Below are 19,452 nucleotides of genomic sequence, written 5' to 3' on the forward strand. Positions count from 1 at the left end.
TTGCGAATGAACAATCTATGTTAATTAAGTTGTTGGGATCGACCTCTAATTGTCATTTTCAGGTTAGGAACTCTTGTAAAAGTGTTCATGGAATCGAAAATTTACACATAAAATAATTCAGGAGTACTCTTAATAATATTTATGAAACCGAAAACAAGACCAACGAAGTGGACTTTTTTGCAACAACCGATATATAAAACCGCGGCGGAGACATAATTATTACATTCACACTGACATTCGCGTTATCAACAATGTCTGCTAAGGTAAACTCTATAATATAAGTCAATACATAAATAAAATTAATTTACAAAAAATATTAAAATTTTATAAAAATGTAATTACAGGCACAAGGGACATAACACTTAATTTCCAAGGTTGGTGGCGCATTGGCGATGTAGGCGATGTTTAACATTTTTTACTATGTCAATGTCTATGGGCCTTGGTGACCACTTACATTCAGGTGGCCCATATACTCGTCCGCCTTCATATACAATAAAAAAATATATATTAAAATTGGCAACTGATATTAGTTCCTTAAAACTTAACCAGGATTAAGATATAATCGTTTATTTTATTACAGTTCGTCGCCGTCCTCGCTTTGGCCGTAGCCGCCTCAGCCCTGCCCGTAGTTCCCGTTGGCAAAATCGCTTACGCCGAATCGCCCGCTCAGTACGACTTCCAGTACTCCGTCCACGATGGTCAAAGCGGAGACGTGAAACAGCAGCAGGAGGCCCGCGCCGGAGACGCCTTGCACGGCTCCTACTCTCTGGTGCAACCCGACGGCGTGCACCGCATCGTCGAGTACACCGCTGACAAGGAAAATGGATTCAACGCCATCGTCCGCTACGAGGGTCAGCCCATCCAAGCGCCAGCTCCCGCCAAGATCGCGTACGCTACGCCCGTCGCCAAGGTGGCTTACTCCGCTCCCGTCGCCTACTCCGCTCCCGTTGCCAAAGTGGCCTACTCCGCACCTCTCACCCACGTGTCTTACTCTTCTCCCGCCATCTCCTACCAGCACTAAAGTCACTAGTTGTTATCCGTTGTCGTTCCTTAAGTTATTTATGTGATATAAATAGTTACAAATAAATTATTTGCTTAAGATTTATTACATGTTTTTTCTTTCATTTTATTGAGATTTATAGCCATCTTAAGGAAGATTGTGGAGGACCATCCACTTCACGAGCAAAGGGTCAAACAAACGTCCCATTTTTAGGCTAAGGCCTTCCTTCTATTTGAGGAGAGCGTTTGGCTTGACTTATTTCATAAGCTAGATATTAGAGCATTAGACCATATATATGCGTGGAAGATTTTCGACACATGAAGGTTTTCTCATGATCTTTTCCTCCGTCGCTGAATACGAAATGAGTTATTAATACAAATTGAGCACATGAAAATTAAGAGGCAAAACACAGATAGCTAAATATTTTAATGCATCGCGTATAGATCATACAGATTGGAATGAAACGATCGCGTTCAAGCCATTTCAAGCTAAATTATAATATTTTTTCCTTCAGTATAAAAATCAGCGATGACAAAAAATATATACTTTCTTCTCAAGACTGAGGCGTTTCTCGCGGTAGTGGATGTTAACAATCAATAAACAAGTGTAACGCTGGAAGCGTTTTGAATTTGAAAAAGGGATTGATAGACAATATTTAGTATTATAACTTAACATCGAATATAATAAAAGCTAAGATAATGCAAACGTATTGAACATAATATTTGACAGGAAATTGTATTTCACGTGATATTTACCAAAATAATCTTCATCTGATCAAGGTAAAATGCGCGAGCTAATTATAACAATAAATAATATTAAAAAATCAATCACTCTGTAATTTGATCTGTAATCGTTTTATATAAGCAATAGTTGTCGTAAGCTTTTTTCATCGTCAAGTGTAATTGACTGTCGAACCGGTTCAATGAGCTCGGAGTTAATAACTTAAAGAAATGTAGAAATATTTTAATTGCTTTTGAATTACTTATTTTATTAGAGTATAAATTACAAATTTCTATAATTGTTATATTAATAAACTTATCTTTAATAATTAAGTTTATATTTAAAAATTAAAATTTACATCAAAGGTTACAAGTATATATCAATTTATTCTACTTTCGTAAGCGAAACTAATCTTTTTTCTAGAAGTAAATTAACTTCACCGACGCACAAGACCGCATTAAGCCATGTAGTCAACGCCGGCCCTGGCCCTTACTCAGGATAGAGCGAGATTGTCTTTCAGCGCCCTTTGGTCGACACCATTACATCACATCATCATCATCATATCAGCCGGAAGACGTCCACTGCTGGACAAAGGCCTACCCCAAGGATTTCCACGTTGGCCGGTCATCACATCACATACATTGCATGTCAATGAATGTTATATAAATATTAATTTCCACGTTTATAAAAATTAAACAGCGCGTATGTACCCCATGGATTTTTTTTTAATTTTCGCTTGCTACCTGAAGCCTAGAGCTCTCGCTCTGCCCCAGTGCCGGCGCCGTATGTATTGGGCTCTATAATCTCTACCTTAGGTAAATGAGGAGTTTAAATATTTAAGCTTTAATGTTTCGACACTAATCAATCGTATATAAAGAAAAGGAAAATATCATGTCAAAACCACTCGCAGTTTTATTTATTTTCACACAATTCCCTTGGAGTCTATTGCATATAAAGGTAATCCTGAACTGACGACAAGAAAACGATCGCAAGATATTATTTTCATATCTACCTTATTACCAAAATACGTTATACGTTTGCAATTAAAACACTTGTGACCTTGGTGTAATAGTGCAAAAATAATTCTAATATAACACTCCGTATTAATGCCACTGTCCCCGGTGACAGGAGACCTAGTGCATTACCCACACGAAGAATCGGATTTGCGATTCTTCTAGAAACAGCGCTGGCATTCCTACCCACGAGGTCATGTAAATTATTATGTAATTAAATATTTTAGTTATATCCTAGGAATATAATAAATTGTGAAAGTTGGTATGTTTGTTACTTAATCATGCAAAAACGGGTAGACGTGGATTTGGAGGAAATGTGTAATAAAGATAGCTTATATCCTTACCACATAGATCAACACTTGAAAATCATTCTCCGGCTAAGCGCGGGCGAAGCCACCGACGAAACCTAGTCTAGTACATAACATATCTAGTGAGCTTAGAATAACCCAGATATTTGAGCTAACTAAGTAGCTATTTTCAAATAGCGTTTGTATTACATCAGGCCTCTGTAATATGTAGTTCGTTGAAGTAGAATGTCGTAATCGAAATGTAACGTTAATTTTTTTATATACAATAGAAATATTATCGTGTATTACTTTTAACATAATTTAGATGGATTTAATAAATAAGAGTTAAAATATGATATATCCGACGTAATAGGGCAACGGTATGCACTTGGGCTAAGTCATACTCACTCCTAAAACAAGGTGTACGTTTAATTAGAAGATTAAGAAGAAATATTAATTTTTTTTGAATAGTAAATCCTGTCTATCCTGTACTGCGTGTTGTTTCACCCTTACACTCCCCCTTATTTGAAGGAGAAATTTTTATTTTTAGGAAATCCTGGAGAAGTCGTTCGTTCTGTGAAGAGATGGATTTTAAAGGTGCCCGAACATAAATCATCATTTTATAATAATTCTTTTACAATTCAGGCTATTAAACTCTGGAACGATCTTCCTGTAAATATTCGGGAGGCCAAATCTATAAATATTTTTAAAAAAATTGTGAAAGATCACTTTTTGTCTCAAATGCCTTATCAACAATAATTTCTTTTATTTCAGTATTTCTTGTATTAGCCATCTGCTTTTCTTTTTTCTTTTTTGTTATGTTTGAGGATTTATCGTTTTATTCGTTGTTGCTGTATATAGTATGTATTTATATCATATACTTATAATTTTGTATGTACTGATAATATAATTTATTTATGGATATATGTATAGTATGTGTATTTTATATTACATATATAAATTGTTTTATATTATATATGTATGTATAATATGTGTATTTTATATTTACATTTAATAATTGGTTTTATTTTAATTAAATATTAATATAATTTTATTCATACCACCACTTACACCATATCCTATCTGAAGAGATCGCTGTGTAGCGATAAGGTCGCCATAATTGTACATTTATTTAGGCAATATACATGTTTTGTATTTTTCTCTTTGTGGTGTGATGTACAATAAAAGTATTAAAGTAAATACTAGTAGTTGAAAATAATTGAAATACTTAAATTTAGGTATATTTACTTATGTAAGTAAATATACCTAAATTGCATAAAGCCTTGTCACCTAGGGAATGTTCCCTAGGTGACAAGGCTTTATGCAAGCCCGTTTTGGTAGGTACGACCCAATCATCAGATATTCTACCGCTTAACAGCAATACTTAATATTGTTGCGTTCCGGTTTGAAGGATGAGTGAGCCAGTGTAACTATAAGCACAAGGGTCATAACATCTTTGTTCCCAAGGTTGATTGCGCAATGGTAATGTAAAGAATGATTAATATTTCTTTCATCTCGAACATCTATGGTCGGTGGTGAACAGTTAACGACCACTGTTAACTGTTCACCACATTTGCCCATCTGCCCACCTAAAACTTCTGTTGTTAAAAACTACCATGGTCAATGATAATTATACGAGTAAATAGTACTGTTGGTAGAGCTTTGTGCAAGCTCGTCTGGGTAGGTATCACCCACTCATCAGATATTCTACCACAAAACAGCAGTGCTTGGTGTTGCTGTGTTCCAGTTTGAAGGGTGAGTGAGCCCGTGTAATGACAGGCACTAGGGTCATAACATCTTAGTTCCCAAGGTTGGTGGCGCATTGGTGATGTAAGCGATGTTTAACATTTCTTACAATGCCAATGTCTATGAACTTTAGTAACCACTTACCATCAGGTGGTCCATATGCTCGTCCGCTTTCCTATTCTATAAAAAAATAATAATAATTTTATTTGCTCAAATATTCTGACAATAATTTATCTTAAACGGTAATACTTGTTTCAGGAAATAAGACCATTTTCGTTATGGGAGGAATATACTCCTTCATGACATAGAGACTTTTAGGCTATTAAGAATTGTATGTTTAAAGGGCCAGTTTCAGGTTTATGTAAGGTAGAAAACTTAGAATGATTTTATCAAAAGAGTCATAAGATAAACAGTTTTCAATTATAAAATATCTTTTGCGATTAAACTCAAAATCTCTATGGATTAGCCGTCCTGACGCGACTGGCCTTTAAGTAATTAATTAAATATACTCAAAATAATTTTAATAACAACTCCAAATGTTGAACACTACATGAAACTTTATCACGAATCAAATGTAATATAATGTAATAAATATTGGAACTAGACAACTTAAATTCCTCTTAAAGCATTTTATTAAACAATTTATTATACAAAAAATATAACTTGTGATTAATTCCTAAATGTACTTTTGATTGTTATGCTAATTTTTTAAAGCTATTGGTGCCAAGAGTTCGAAGTATGCAGCAGGTTTTCATTTTGGATTAATTGTGTCGCACTACGTCACGCGCGAGCTGACCAAGGCATTCATGTAGTCAAGTAGGTACATATCATGCGGAGCTACTCTCGTAAATTGCGCTTAAAAGTTCAACCTTGACCTCGCCTCGCAATTGTAACTTATTAATTAATGTATGCTCTATAGCCTGGGGCCACTGATATGTCACCATGGTTAAATGGTATAAAAACATATGCCGGTCACAGAGAGACACATTCAAATTTGTACAATCGCAATAGTAACAATGGTCGCTAAGGTAAGTCACCAACAAAGTCGCTATATATATATATATATATATATATATATATATATATATATATATATTTACTATTTTCATAAAGATCGAACGAATGTAGATTACATTTATAGATCTATCAACCTTACACTAGTTTAATTTAAATAAATAATTGTTTTAGTTCGTCATCGTCCTTGCTCTGGCTGTGGCTGCCTCAGCCCTGCCTTTGGTCCCCGTTGCCAAAATCGCATACGCCGAACAAGAAGCCCCTGCTCACTACGAATTCCAGTACTCCGTGCATGATGAGCACAGTGGTGACGTAAAACAGCAACAGGAGTCCCGCGCCGGAGACGCCGTGCACGGCTCCTACTCTCTGGTGCAACCCGACGGCGTGCACCGCATTGTCGAGTACACCGCTGACAAGGAGAATGGATTCAACGCCAACGTGCGTTACGAAGGACAACCCATTCCCGCTCCTGCTCCTGCCAAGATCGCGTACGCCGCTCCCGCTAAAGTCGCGTACTCTGCACCCATCACCAAGGTAGCCTATTCTGCCCCCGTCGCATATGCTGCTCCCGTAGCCAAGTTTGCCTACTCTTCTCCTGTTGCCTACTCTGCTCCCGTAGCCAAGGTTGCTTACTCTTCCCCCGTTGCCTACGCCGCTCCCGTCGCGAAGGTTGCCTACTCTGCACCTCTTACCCAAGTCAGTTTCTCATCCCCCGTCATCTCCTACCACCATTAAACCAAACTGATCCTCGTTAATGTTTAATTATTTATTGATATGATATGAATAGTTACAAATAAATTGTTTGTTTAAGATTTACTCTGTTGTTTTTCTTCAAAGAAAATGTCCTATAAATATGTTCAGTATACAAATTAACATGTACGCATGTATTTCAAAACAGCTTACAACAATATATTTGTGTCTTATGTATATTTTTAGATTCAACGCAACGTACATGAAAGTGTATGAAAGCTTTAAAACTGTTATAAACCAAATTTATTATTCAGACAAATATACATAAACTACAAACCGTGATACATAGAATACATATGACGTCAACTTTGTCAGCGACCAGCTCACCGTGGGGAGTCATATGGGGAGGTTGGGCGCGGGTGGACCGCACCTGAATTATTCATAGAGCCGCATAGTGATTTCATCTCATTGAATCGAGCTGCCGGCGGCCGTGATTACGACAACGATACCTCCGCTTGGCCGACTTGGACAATACAGCTTGTCAACTAACACCGATAAGCCATCAGTAGTCGAGATTCACGGACATATTACCTACCTTTATGACAAATTAATTCAACAATTCAAGTGTGATTGTATCTTAGAGCGACTCTTAACGAGCCGGAATTATCCCAGAAACGTGTTTTTACTGTGACTGAAATTTAAAGTTATATAAATATAAAAAAATATTATATAAAATCTAATATAAAGGTATTAACAAGGAATTAAAGATTTTCCGTGTCTCGTTACGATTAATAAGGCGTCTATAACTGTAAATATCAATTAAAAATAGTATAGATTTATGGAAGTAATCTTCTTAGTTAAACATACAATTTTAAAATAAATCGGAATCAATACCCCACGCGGACCGCGCGTTCTCTTCATGACGGCAGGTAAAAATGAAGAGATTGGTTTTTATCTGTGCCGCGGCGGCAAATTGAATGTAAAGTTGATTTCCCGGCGGGCTTCGCCGCATAATTCCCCACAAATTAAGCCGATACCGATTCACTTGCTACCGATGTAAATATTTTCGATAAATGCCTCCATTATATTTGTATGTTACATTTGATAAAACGGAATTCTTGCTTCGTAACACCAACTGCGACCACAATCGAACTATTGACTCGGATATCTGTATAGGTAAAGACAAAACATTTCATATACCTTTTTCTACTTTGTTTTTTATTTAGATTTTTAATTAGATTGTCAGTCCGCCATAAGCTACGCGTGAGTAAGGTCTATGTCAGTTAACTTAAGTGTCAATTAATACGTAAGTAGATATTAGCAACAATAATATAGGCAGCTATTAAAAGTAACAGAATGTAAATGTCCCACTGCTGGGCTAAGGCCTCCTCTCCCTATTTGAGGAGAAGGTTTGGAGCTTATTCCACCACGCTGCTCCAATGCGGGTTTAAAATTAGACACATGCAGGTTTCCTCACGATGTTTTCCTTCACCGAAAAGCACGAGATGAATTATAAACAGAACGCCAGTGGTACGAACGCGTGAATCTTAACCGATGAACGTGGGTTCGAACCCGGGCAAGCACCTCTGAATTTTCATGTGCTTAATTTCTAGGCAGCTATTGTTGAGCCATTAATATTATCAATTAAAAAAAATGAAAATAAGAGTAAAAAACACTGAGCGAACATTGCTCATAATAAATACAATCCAAATATTCAAAACAAAAATCAAAATATTCTTTATTCAAGTTGATTCATAAAAATACTTTTGAATCGTCATGTTACATTATTGAAATAAATTTAAATCGATCGAATCGGAATGTAATTCTACCGAAAAGAAATTATAAAAAACGACCTACAGTATTTCTCAATTATTTACAGCCCGCGATGCCGTCGGCAAGGTTATTTAAAATGGATCACTTGCGTGAATGTTATTTATAATATTTAATATATTTATAGCGATATCCATTTTTAATGAAAAAGAAACAAGAATAAGTGTAGGTAATTATCAATTATCTTTTATATACTACTTAGTTAAAAACTCAAGCAATTTTTTACATTGCATCAGTAGTGTAAGCCGATTTCGATTAAACTTTTCTGTTAAAAAAGTTTATGATAAGACTTAAAAACGCTTTGATAACGGGAGTTGGGTACAGGGCTCAGAAATAAACTAAAATCTACGCCGTCGAGGACACCATAAGCTAGTACCTATGTAATAAATATTATCATTTAAATATTGTTAAGTTCAGTGGTTACAACATGTAAATTTTACCGATGATTGCGGATTCAAACCTAAGCAAGTACCACTGAATTTTCATGTACTTAACTAATTTGTTTAGATTTATCTAGCGTTCAACGACGAAGGAAAACTTTAGAAAACCTGTTTATGTCACATTTACAAGTATAGTGATCAAATTTAGTGGAAGAAGCTAAAAACGTACTCTTTAACGTAAGATTTAATAATCATTGTTTGAGTAGTTAACACGTGAAAGCGTAACAAACAAACAAACCTAATTTCGCATTGATAAATATTGTAAACTGCAATACGAAACAAATCCTAATCCTAATACCTTATATATAAATCTTTTCCGACACTATCTTCAGATTACGTTCGAATAACATCTATTATGGATGAAATCCTCTTACCGCTAAAAATTAATCAAGAAACCCTACGGCTTAGCGGGGGCGGTTTTCTGGCTTTGTACACACGAAATCAATACTCCCTAGAACGTAATCTGCAACTCAGTCCGCTTGTGACATAACTATTTGATCCTGCGGCCTTTGGATGATTGGAATAATATTTTAAACAGTAGTTTTATATAGTGAGATGTTTTATTTATAACTTCATAGTTAATTCATATTAACATTAATTATTATTTTTGGTACAATTTTCTGGTCAATTTGGACCATCTCAAGAGAGATTAGTCAACTGCACAGGACATTGTAGTGCACAAATATATTATGCGAACACAGATTCACTCTTTACCCTCACTCTCATAATCCGATCTGACACGATCGGACCAACGGCTTTATGTGCTTTCCAAGGTACGGGAGTGTAAACATTTCCAACTTAGAGACTCCGGGCTGGTGCTGAGAATCTTCGACAGAAGTTCTCAATAACTTTTTACTGGCCCAACCTGGGGTGTGAACCCAGGAACTCGGGATCTACCGATATATAGCCAAGCAACAAGTGCCAACGAGGCAGCTAAGTTATACCGTACACGCGGTATACGAAAGTAGTAATAAATTAACAGATAATGCAATATCATTTTCGATTCAACCAAACATTATAATAAAATGTAATCAACAAAGCTAAATCAAGATATTCTTTATCCAAATGTATTGGAATCATTATGATAAAAAAAAATCAAATATTAAGCTACCACCCTTTCGAAATGTGAATTCTACAGACAACAACCGGCAAGAAACTGAGTAGTTACTCTGTTCTTAAATTACGCACATATTTAGATGTATATGTCCTATATGGAACTCAACGCACACCGTACCGTAACAGCCTGTGAATGTCCCACTGCTGGGCTAAAGGCCTCCTCTCCTCTTTTTGAGGAGAAGGTTTTGGAGCTTATTCCACCACGCTGCTCCAATGCGGGTTGGTAGAATTCACATGTGGCAGAATTTCAGTGAAATTAGACACATGCAGGTTTCCTCACGATGTTTTCCTTCACCGTAAAGCACGAGATGAATTATAATCACAAATTAAGCACATGAAAATTCAGTGGTGCTTGCCCGGGTTTGAACCCACGATCATCGGTTAAGATTCACGCGTTCTTACCACAGGGCCATCTCGGCTATACCACAGGGCCATCTCGGCTATTATCGGCAACGCACACCCGATTGTATTTTACCCGACTACAAGAGTACACGAATTTGCATCTTAAAAACAATATATATGCGTTTGGACTCTACTACCACTTACCATCAGGTGGAGTGGAGTCATTTGCCATCCCGGGGCATATAAAAAAAAAAAAAAATTTTTAATATCTTTTCTTATAGAAACGAATATTTAACCCCAAAAACAATTTGGAGTTATTAAATTTATTAATATTTTATTATTTATTTAGTTTATATACAGTTATCGTGTTTATGCAATTTTGTGTTATTTTCTATATTATTGCAAATATTTAACACTGTTGTAATTTTATTGTTATTACTTGTTAAAAACATCCAAGCGAGTCTCAACATCTGAGATTACTTTTTTGAAGAAAATTCTTTAAAAGATTTTTAGTTGCTTCAAAACTAATGTTATAAATAGTTTTCGATTTAAAAGTTGATGGACAAAGATCGACTTGTATGAATGTGGTTTTTGAAATTTTTACTCGTAGGTTGTTCTAAAATTATAATTAACGACTAAAAATCAAATTGAATAAAAATATAACCTAAAATGTACAATTAATTCCATTCCTAGTGTGAGTGGGTTGCCTATTTCATTTTGGTGTTATATAGGATTATAAAATAATAAGCAATGAAGTTGTCACAGATAATAAATGTTATATTAGATCGTTTTTTATTACAAAATCATATATCATAAATACATTACTTTTTATCATTCTTAGTTGGAATTGGACATTCATAAATATTTATCGACCTGTCTTTCGACACTGAGAATAATTTATTACCGCTTGCGTTGAACTTGAGATCACATACCTGGAACAAGAGCGGAAGGTTATTAAAAAAATTAAAATAAAATAAATATAGATGTATGTACTCTATTTGTAATTAATTAATATATATTAATGTCTTGCTACATATAAAGCCTTGTCGAGTGTCAAGGCAAGGCTTTATAATATCTTTATATAATTTTCATTATGTATTATATTAATATATTGCTATTAATTACTGTAATAAACATTGTATGCATAGCTTTTTTAAGTGGGGGCAAACCGGTTTGGGTCTCACCTGATGGAAAGTGATCACAGTTTGTGGACACCTGCAACACCGGAGGGCTTGCAGGTGCGTTGCCGTTTATAGAATGAGTATCCACAAGTGAGTTTATCACCCACTTATAAATATAGTTCTCTGGTATACTACATAAAGACACTGACTAGTGACTGACTCGTTAATCTAATGGTTAGTTTATAAGGCTACCAATCTCGAGGTCCTGGGTTCAAATCACGAGTCAAATAAATAAAGATGATGATTGATATTAATAATATTATCCTGGGACATTTTTCACACACGACCATCTGATCCCAAATTAAGCTTGTACAGATCTTGTGTTATGGAAACCAGACAACTGATATACTACATATACTACTTTTCTTTTGTAAACACATACTTATATAGATAATTATACCCATACTCAGGACAAACAGACATGTTCATGCACACAAATACCCAAAACCTTCGACGTGAAAGGCAAGCATCCATCAACCACGCCAACCGGCTCGTCCTGGAGTCTTAAATAGACTGCTTACTCCGTGCCTCAAAAATCACTTAAAGCCTTTGGTTCTGCACCTATACTCTTTCCGGTCGTGTCCAATTTACCGTCCAGTATCAAACATATACACCATCTATGTCACACCATTGCACCAAATACCCAGGCATAACATTAGAAAAACCACTTCATATACAATTTAGTTAACAATTGTTCAAAAAATAAAACTCACTGTTTCGTTGTGTTCCTGGAATGTCTGTAAAACTTTTAGCTCCTTCACCAGGGCGATGGTCACGCGACCGTCGGCCGTCGCAACGGCGACCCGCGAGCCGTCTCCAGAGAAACAAACGCTTAAAACCCACGTATTCAGTTTCAAACTGCCCTGATGGTTTTCATTCGCACTGCGACAAACAAATTCATGTTTTCATAAAACTGTAATGTTAAGTTTAGAAATAATATACAGACGAAACAGGATAAGCGAAAGTTCAAGGGACCGAAATCTCTCTCTCACTTGCGGAGGTTTCTTACTTGCCCAAGTTTCCAGCTTGTAGAAGTACAGAAATGGCAATCATCAGTCATAGCTCATAGAGGATAAATAAATGATACAGCAAATAGATATATATTATTATAGAGGTCCACGGACAAATATCTGAGGATCACGACTCTCTCTTACAGAGGCTTCTCATACATAGATGTTTTAGAATCTAAAAATGGTTTACTGGTGGTAGAGCTTTGTGCAAGCTCGTCTGGGTAGGTACCACCCACTCATCAGATATTCTACCGCAAAACAGCAATACTTGATATTGTTGTGTTCCGGTTTAAAGGGTGAGTGAACCAGTGTAATTACAGGCACAAGGGACATAAAATCTTAGTTCCCAAGGTTGGTGGCGCATTGGCTATGTAAGCGATGGTTGACATTTCTTACAATGCCAATGTCTAAGGGCGTTGGTGACCACTTACCATCAGGTGGCCCATATGCTCGTCCGTCTTCCTATTTTATAAAAAAAAAAAATGACGGAACCGGGCAATTACTCTCGCTTAAAGAGTTTTCTCGCTTACCCAATTCTCATACAGGTGCGAACTGTACATAAAAAATTAAATACAACGAGAGTATATATACAAATACTTTTCTTTTAAATAAATTATAATAATCAATAGTAAAAATTAAAAATTGTTGAGTAGTTTAGCATGAAAGCGTAACAAACAAACAAACTCACTTTCGCATTTATAATGTTAGTAAGGATTGGGAAAAGAATTAAACATACAAATTTATTAAAACCTATGTGGTGTTATGTATGGTCTGGTGTATTAAATTTTACTCACACATCAAAAACTTTGACAAATCCATCATTGGAGCCAGTTACCAACAGCTTGGAATTGGGCGAGAAATCTATGCTTCTGACGGTCTGCGCGTGCGCATTCAATGTGTGCGACAGCTTCCCTTGAGACACGTCGAAAACATATACGTTTCCATCCACGGAACCACTTGCTATACTTTTACCATCACTACTCTATAATATATAATTAAACATATAATATAATTACGTAGATAAATATAAATTAAGTTTAATTCAATAAAAGGCTGTCATTCAATTTCATTTATATTTTAAGATTATTTCAGCCAAAAATGTTAAGACAATGGTAGATTTAGTTTGATTTTCATAGAACTATTTTTATTGCTCTCTGCTTTGCTATGGCCATATCTCGATATTGCTCAAACTATTTAATATAAAATCTCTAGATAGACAGACAAATGGACAACGAAGTGGTGCTATAATAATAAAAAATAGACAGTTGACTTAATGACAGGAATGTATTCTGTCTGAAAATACAGCTGTGTTCTGGTTTGCACAAGGGATATAATATCTTAGTTCCCAATGTTGGCAAATTATGGAGTGATTAATATTTCTTACAGTGCTAAAGTCTGTCGGTAGTGGTGATTACTTACTATCAGATGGCCCATTTACTTGTCTGCCTAACCCTATCATAAAATGTATATTTAGACAGATTGAAATTCCATATTTTGAAGCATCTGCTTTTGGTCAAGTGGTGTTCATTCTTACCCAGGCCACAGACAGTGCGAATTTCCCTCTTGAATCCAAGACTTTCTCTACTGTGTTCGTGACAATATTATAAACATTAAGCTTGCCGTTTTGACTGCCAGACACAACATGTGTACCGTCTGGTGAAAATGACACTTTCCAAACATCTGTTGCATTTGTTTTTATTGCATTGATCTTGTTTCCGGTTGTCAGTTCCCAAATCATTAATGTTGAGTCTAATGACGCTGACGCTATTACTAATAAGAGAAAAAAAATCCTTATTAATAATTTTACCTATTCAAAATAATGTATCAAAAATCGTTAATTAACAGTTAAATTTGTAGCTACTCTATCAAGTCAACTTCAAAACAAAAAGAGGTAAACTATTGGGCTTTATAAATAACTGGTTTAGTTAAGGCTTTTTGTAAGCTCGTTTGGTACCGCACGATCATCAGATATTCTACCGTAAAACAGCAGTACTTGGTATTGTTGTGTTCAGGTTTGAAGGGTGAGTCAGCCAATATAATTACAGGCACTAGTTGATAACGCATTGGCGATGTAAGGGATGATTAACATTTCTTACAATGCCAATGTCTATGAGCGTTGGTGACCACTTACCATCAGGTGGCCCATATGCTCGTCCACCTACCTATAATATAAAAAAAAAGTTACACTTTTGTTTAATATAATTGTTTTAAAGTCAATATTATAAATGAATTATATCTGAAGCTAATTAAAGGTAATAAAGTACTACTTACTCTGGCCATTGGGACTTACAGCAACAGACACAACAGCCATACAGTGGCCTGCTAGAGTGTGAAGTAAATCTATCTTATTTTTCTGGAAATGCCATACTTTCACTAGACTGTCAAGCCCTCCTGTCACTAAGTATTCTTCTGAGGGATAACTATAAAATAATTACATATGCAATGTAATCAATGGAATTTAAATATGAATTTTCATTTCATTCATTCATAAGTACATATATTCATAGTTAATGATTTAGTGCCTTGAGCCTTTTCAGTTTTAAGGCGTATTTTATCCATTCTCACCACCACATAACCAACTCAATATTTTCATTTTTGCTGAGCACGTTCATAACTTTGATCAACATGATAATAAGTTGGATAAAAGTTTTATAAAAGTTGTTCGAGTTAGAGTAAGAGTTAAAGAGAAACTCGAGCAACGGTAAGGTAAATATAAATATATCGAAAATTTTAATAAATGTTGCTCATAGACAAAATATTTCCGTAATTATAACTGAGCTTATTACGCACTTGGTATCGTCGTTCGTCCTAATGCTCGTGAAGAAACAGCAATAAATGGGGTCATCGTGTGCATTTTCCCTCTTATTTAAAAGTGAATACTAAAAGTGAAAATACTATTTATTTTACATTTTCTTTAATAACATAAGGAAAGACTATATTCACTATACTGATTAGTTATACTTACAACACCTGCTGCTGGCATTATTCCCCTATAGAATATTTAATATAAGATTGATTTAATACGTTATTTACCCGGTGAACTAAATAATATAAAGGTAAACAAATAATTCCATAAATCCAATAGTTTTGACAATGACAGCCGCAAAGCTCAACACCCACAGCTGATTTTGACATTGATGTAGTGTCGCAGACTACAGATAAGCACATCAATGTCGACGATAATACCATAAAAATAATAAATCCAAGATTTATGTTTCTGTATAAATGGACTGCAAACACTTTTTGAGAATAAGAAAAACCACAGAACAAAACTTTTAAAATTATGGACTTTGGATCTAACTTGAACGTAACAATATTAAAAGTTACTTCATATTTGTTTTGCCTAGCGTATGGGCCAAAACTGTGTGTTAAATGTTTACTTAGAATTTTGTTTCTTTATACACATCTGAGTAAATCTTTGATAATATAACAATATATTATATAAAACTATAGTATTTAAAATTATAGCAATTTTTACTTAATATATTAGAAAAATTAATAATCATATATTTAAAACACATGTCATCATATCTCTATTCAAATACATGCATTAAACTAGGATCATTTATTATAAAAACAGTTAAAGAATATTATATACAAAGAATAATGAAAGCAAACTTTTTTGTTGTAGTTTTTATTACATACAGCTATTATAATGGGCAGTCATAAATATTCAAGCTTTTATCTTCTGATATTGATATAATTTTATTACTTTCTGCATTGAATTTTACACCCCAAACCTAAAACAAAGTAATTATTATTAATATTTTGATATTACATTTTTACATATAATAAAGCTATAAGAAATGATGTACCTGATCAGTATGCTCTTTAAATACATGTTGACATTGCATACTATCCAAGTCCCATACTCGAACAGTTCTATCGGAGCTTCCAGACACAAATCTCTTACCGTCTGGTGAAAATGCAACCGAGAGTACCCATGAAGCATGTCCAGATAATGTTCCAGCCAAATTCGCATGAACACTAAAAAAATTAAACGAATTTAATCTCATTAATGAAGTTTTTATTAGAAATCAGAACAGAGTATCACTATGTACCATAGACAATGATGTTTGTCTAAAAAATACAGCAGAAATATATCAAATATTTAAAAAAGAATGTTAGTTAAAAAAAAATTATCTTTCCATTCTACTTACTTCAGTAAAGAATGTAGTCACAATTTTAGAATAATAATTAATATTATTAAAAAATAAAATTAGGTTAGTTATTATAGTTTAATAAAAAACGTCTTACACATCATAGAGCTTCATATGTCCATCGTCAGAAGCAGTCAACAACAACTGAGAGTCAGGGGAGAAACATAAACTTCTTATAGGCATAGCATGCCCTTCAAGAGTATGCATCAGCTTGCCTTGCGCTACGTCAAATATATTGATAATACCATCTAATGCACCACTTGCAATATATTTACCATCTGGACTCTATAAGAATAAAGAATCAGATATTATATAAAATTAAAATATTATGTATGAATTTTGTGTAATAATTAAAATTATCTTTAGCTAGACTCTTGGTTTTTCCCCAGTTGTCACTGGTAACTTTTAAAAACCTTTCCATGTAGTAAGTACACTACACACAGCCCAAATAAACGGGATATGAGCAAAACATACATATAATAAACATTTATGTTATATTTTTATTGAAATTATCTAAATAGACAAGGCATTTAATGAAACAAATATATTCATACCAATTATTCATTACTGTTAATCTAAAAAAGTTATTCTATCCACGGCATATTCCAACCACAAGACGCAAAAGGCAAATAAACAACTTTGATGTCAAATTGACTTTTATAAATACTAAATAGCGGTAATTATAGTGTTTATAAATAGTTAAGCAGAATAGCGGAATAGCAGAGATGGCCCAGTGGTAAAAACGCGTGAATCATAAAAGCACTTGAATTTTCATGTGCTTAATTTGTGATTACAGTTTATAGTAGTATGTATAGTGTATGGTAGGTTTACGGTACTTTACGGTGAAGGTAAAAAGGAAAAACAGTTAAGAACTTTTTGTAATGCATAATACAACAAAGCTATTAGCAAATTGCATAGAATACGTAAGTGTAATGGTTTATTTATCTTTACTTCTTCTTCAATTGGAATGGGGTACACCTATGAACTTTTTCTTAATAGATTCCAAGTACTTACATATGCCACACTAAGTGTGAACTTTCCTCTTGTGTCTAATGTCTGTTCATGTTTACCACTCTCAACTCCAAATATTAACACTTTGCCGGCATTACTGCCTGAGATTACATGTTTACCATCTGGAGAGAAGTCCAGGGTCCATACATCCGATGTTCCTGTCTCCATAGTCTTTAACTTTTCTCCTGACGCAATGTCCCACAGAATTAAGGACGAGTCTTGAGAACTACTAGCTAGAGCTGAAATCATTCAGCATCATCATGAGATGAATGATATTGTTTGCGTTTCTAATATAATTGCTCATCAGTGATTATTGAAATTATTTAATTTACTACAACGTTATAGAATATTTCTTACTTTTTCCATCAGGACTTACAACAACAGATATTAAGCCGAGGGAATGGCCTTCTAGTTGATGTTTGATCTCCAACTTTCCATTGTCTAATTGCCATATCTTGATTATGTCATCAATACCCCCAGTGATTATGTAGTTATCCGGTGGCTCTTGGGAATGGTTTGAATCTCTGATGAAAATTAAAAATAATGACAAATTAAGTTGAAAATCAATTAGAAAGATGTACTTAAATCTTCACAAAGGTGTTGTACACTCCTTTGATGGTTATAATTTTATGATTTTTAGTAGTTTGATGCATATTTAATTCAAAACAGAAACATCATCAAAATTTCGCCTTCACAATTTTAATTACCTTACATCATGATATTGTACTTTTTCTCACTAATTTCTGGCATCACTGAATATAAATTCTCTACCTTCATTGAGACTAATTGGGAGTTCAATGAATCATATGAATTAAATTTGTCAAATGGAAAATGATCCAACATTTTAGGACTCATGTTGTTATAATTATACTTAAGTTATTTCTAATTAGATTGTTTATTTGCCTCAATTTCTCATATTTAAACATTAATTCACTAAGTATAAGCATATTAAGATGTAAAAAAAAACATGTATATTTATTTATTTGTAAGGCATATTATAAAATCTTAGTTCCCAAGGTTGGTGGTGCATTGGCTATGTAACCGATGGTTGACATTTCTTACAATGCCAATGTCTAAGGGCGTTTGGTGATCACTTACCATCAGGTGGCCCATATGCTCGTCCACCTTCCTATTCTATGAAAAAAAAAAACTAATAATTGTACAATATTCAAATTGCACTACTGTTATTGTACTGTTAGAGAAATAAAAATAAAAATAATCAGGTATATTTCGATAACTAATATCAGTTCTGCGAATTGAAATTATAGTGAATTGAAATAAAGCTTACTGTGAGTTTTCAATGGTTTCTGAATTTTCGGTAACTTCTTTACTTTTTTCGTGACAAATTTGGCTCCAGCAGCAGCACCATATGGCATCTTCATGGGCATTTTCCTTTTTTAACTGTAAATAGTACTGAAAGAAAAAACACATATTGAACGTGATAAACATAGATAAATTAAGATATTTTAATGACCAATGTTCTATAATTTATTTACCAGTGTCGTTATAGACATAGTAGCGGACTAATTTAGCGTAGATCTATGATTGATATTATTAATATAATAACATTTATTCAAAATCAAAGTTAACCGCAAGCCTACTATTCTATTACCCTTAACAATTTGACATTGACAATGACAATTGACATTATTTTTATATACGTTTTCTTTTTGAAAAGGCAAAGGCCTTTGAAGTAAAAAATAACACAATGCAGTTGTACCACATGTACCACATTTCTACGTGTAATAAATTAATACAGAAAATAGTAAAATTTATATTTAGTTCTGAATGTAAAAGATATGTGGGTTACATGAAACTTAACTGGATGGAAAAATATAGGCAAATAGATAGAACTTAAAATTTAAATTCATTATGAATAACAAAACACAAAT

General features: G+C 34.2%; 4 protein-coding genes and 1 long non-coding RNA gene across 6 annotated transcripts in view; 3 read left to right on the forward strand and 2 right to left on the reverse strand.

Annotated features, from left to right (window-relative positions):
- Positions 1-15,497, reverse strand: part of LOC126773400 (WD repeat-containing protein 61-like) — a 146,834-nt gene extending 131,337 nt beyond the window's left edge. The window contains exons 1-7 of one of the 2 annotated variants that reach the window (XM_050494342.1): positions 15,355-15,497; positions 15,180-15,268; positions 14,661-14,809; positions 13,924-14,159; positions 13,184-13,371; positions 12,093-12,261; positions 10,998-11,130 (exon numbers count right to left, since the gene is read on the reverse strand). In XM_050494342.1, coding sequence (XP_050350299.1) covers positions 11,020-11,130; positions 12,093-12,261; positions 13,184-13,371; positions 13,924-14,159; positions 14,661-14,809; positions 15,180-15,268; positions 15,355-15,372 — 960 coding nt within the window. In that variant the 5' untranslated portion in view covers positions 15,373-15,497 and the 3' untranslated portion in view covers positions 10,998-11,019. Of the gene's footprint in view, positions 1-10,954; positions 11,131-12,092; positions 12,262-13,183; positions 13,372-13,923; positions 14,160-14,660; positions 14,810-15,179; positions 15,269-15,354 lie in introns of those variants that run through there. The other variant, XM_050494341.1, reaches the window with a different exon arrangement.
- LOC126773475 (cuticle protein-like) lies at positions 252-1,021 on the forward strand. Its single transcript, XM_050494429.1, has 2 exons — positions 252-263; positions 581-1,021. Exons 1-2 carry the CDS (start codon positions 252-254, stop codon positions 1,019-1,021), a joined length of 453 nt encoding a protein of 150 aa, XP_050350386.1.
- Positions 5,783-6,515, forward strand: LOC126773440 (cuticle protein 8-like). Its single transcript, XM_050494396.1, has 2 exons — positions 5,783-5,794; positions 5,955-6,515. The coding sequence occupies exons 1-2, from the start codon at positions 5,783-5,785 to the stop codon at positions 6,513-6,515; spliced, it is 573 nt and encodes a 190-aa protein (XP_050350353.1).
- Positions 12,582-19,452, forward strand: part of LOC126773458 (uncharacterized) — a 417,434-nt gene continuing 410,563 nt past the window's right edge. Inside the window, exon 1 of the long non-coding RNA XR_007669736.1 lies at positions 12,582-12,614. This is a non-coding gene — a long non-coding RNA (uncharacterized LOC126773458). The remainder of the gene's footprint in view (positions 12,615-19,452) is intronic.
- On the reverse strand, positions 15,994-19,183 carry LOC126773397 (WD repeat-containing protein 61). The gene is made up of 7 exons (XM_050494335.1): positions 19,057-19,183; positions 18,849-18,973; positions 17,918-18,084; positions 17,564-17,799; positions 16,647-16,834; positions 16,205-16,376; positions 15,994-16,129 (listed from the first exon to the last, which is right to left on the reverse strand). Exons 1-7 carry the CDS (start codon positions 19,072-19,074, stop codon positions 16,040-16,042), a joined length of 996 nt encoding a protein of 331 aa, XP_050350292.1. The 5' UTR covers positions 19,075-19,183; the 3' UTR covers positions 15,994-16,039.

Source organism: Nymphalis io, chromosome 14 (assembly GCF_905147045.1).
Source record: "Nymphalis io chromosome 14, ilAglIoxx1.1, whole genome shotgun sequence".
Taxonomy (NCBI): Eukaryota; Metazoa; Arthropoda; class Insecta; order Lepidoptera; family Nymphalidae; genus Nymphalis; species Nymphalis io.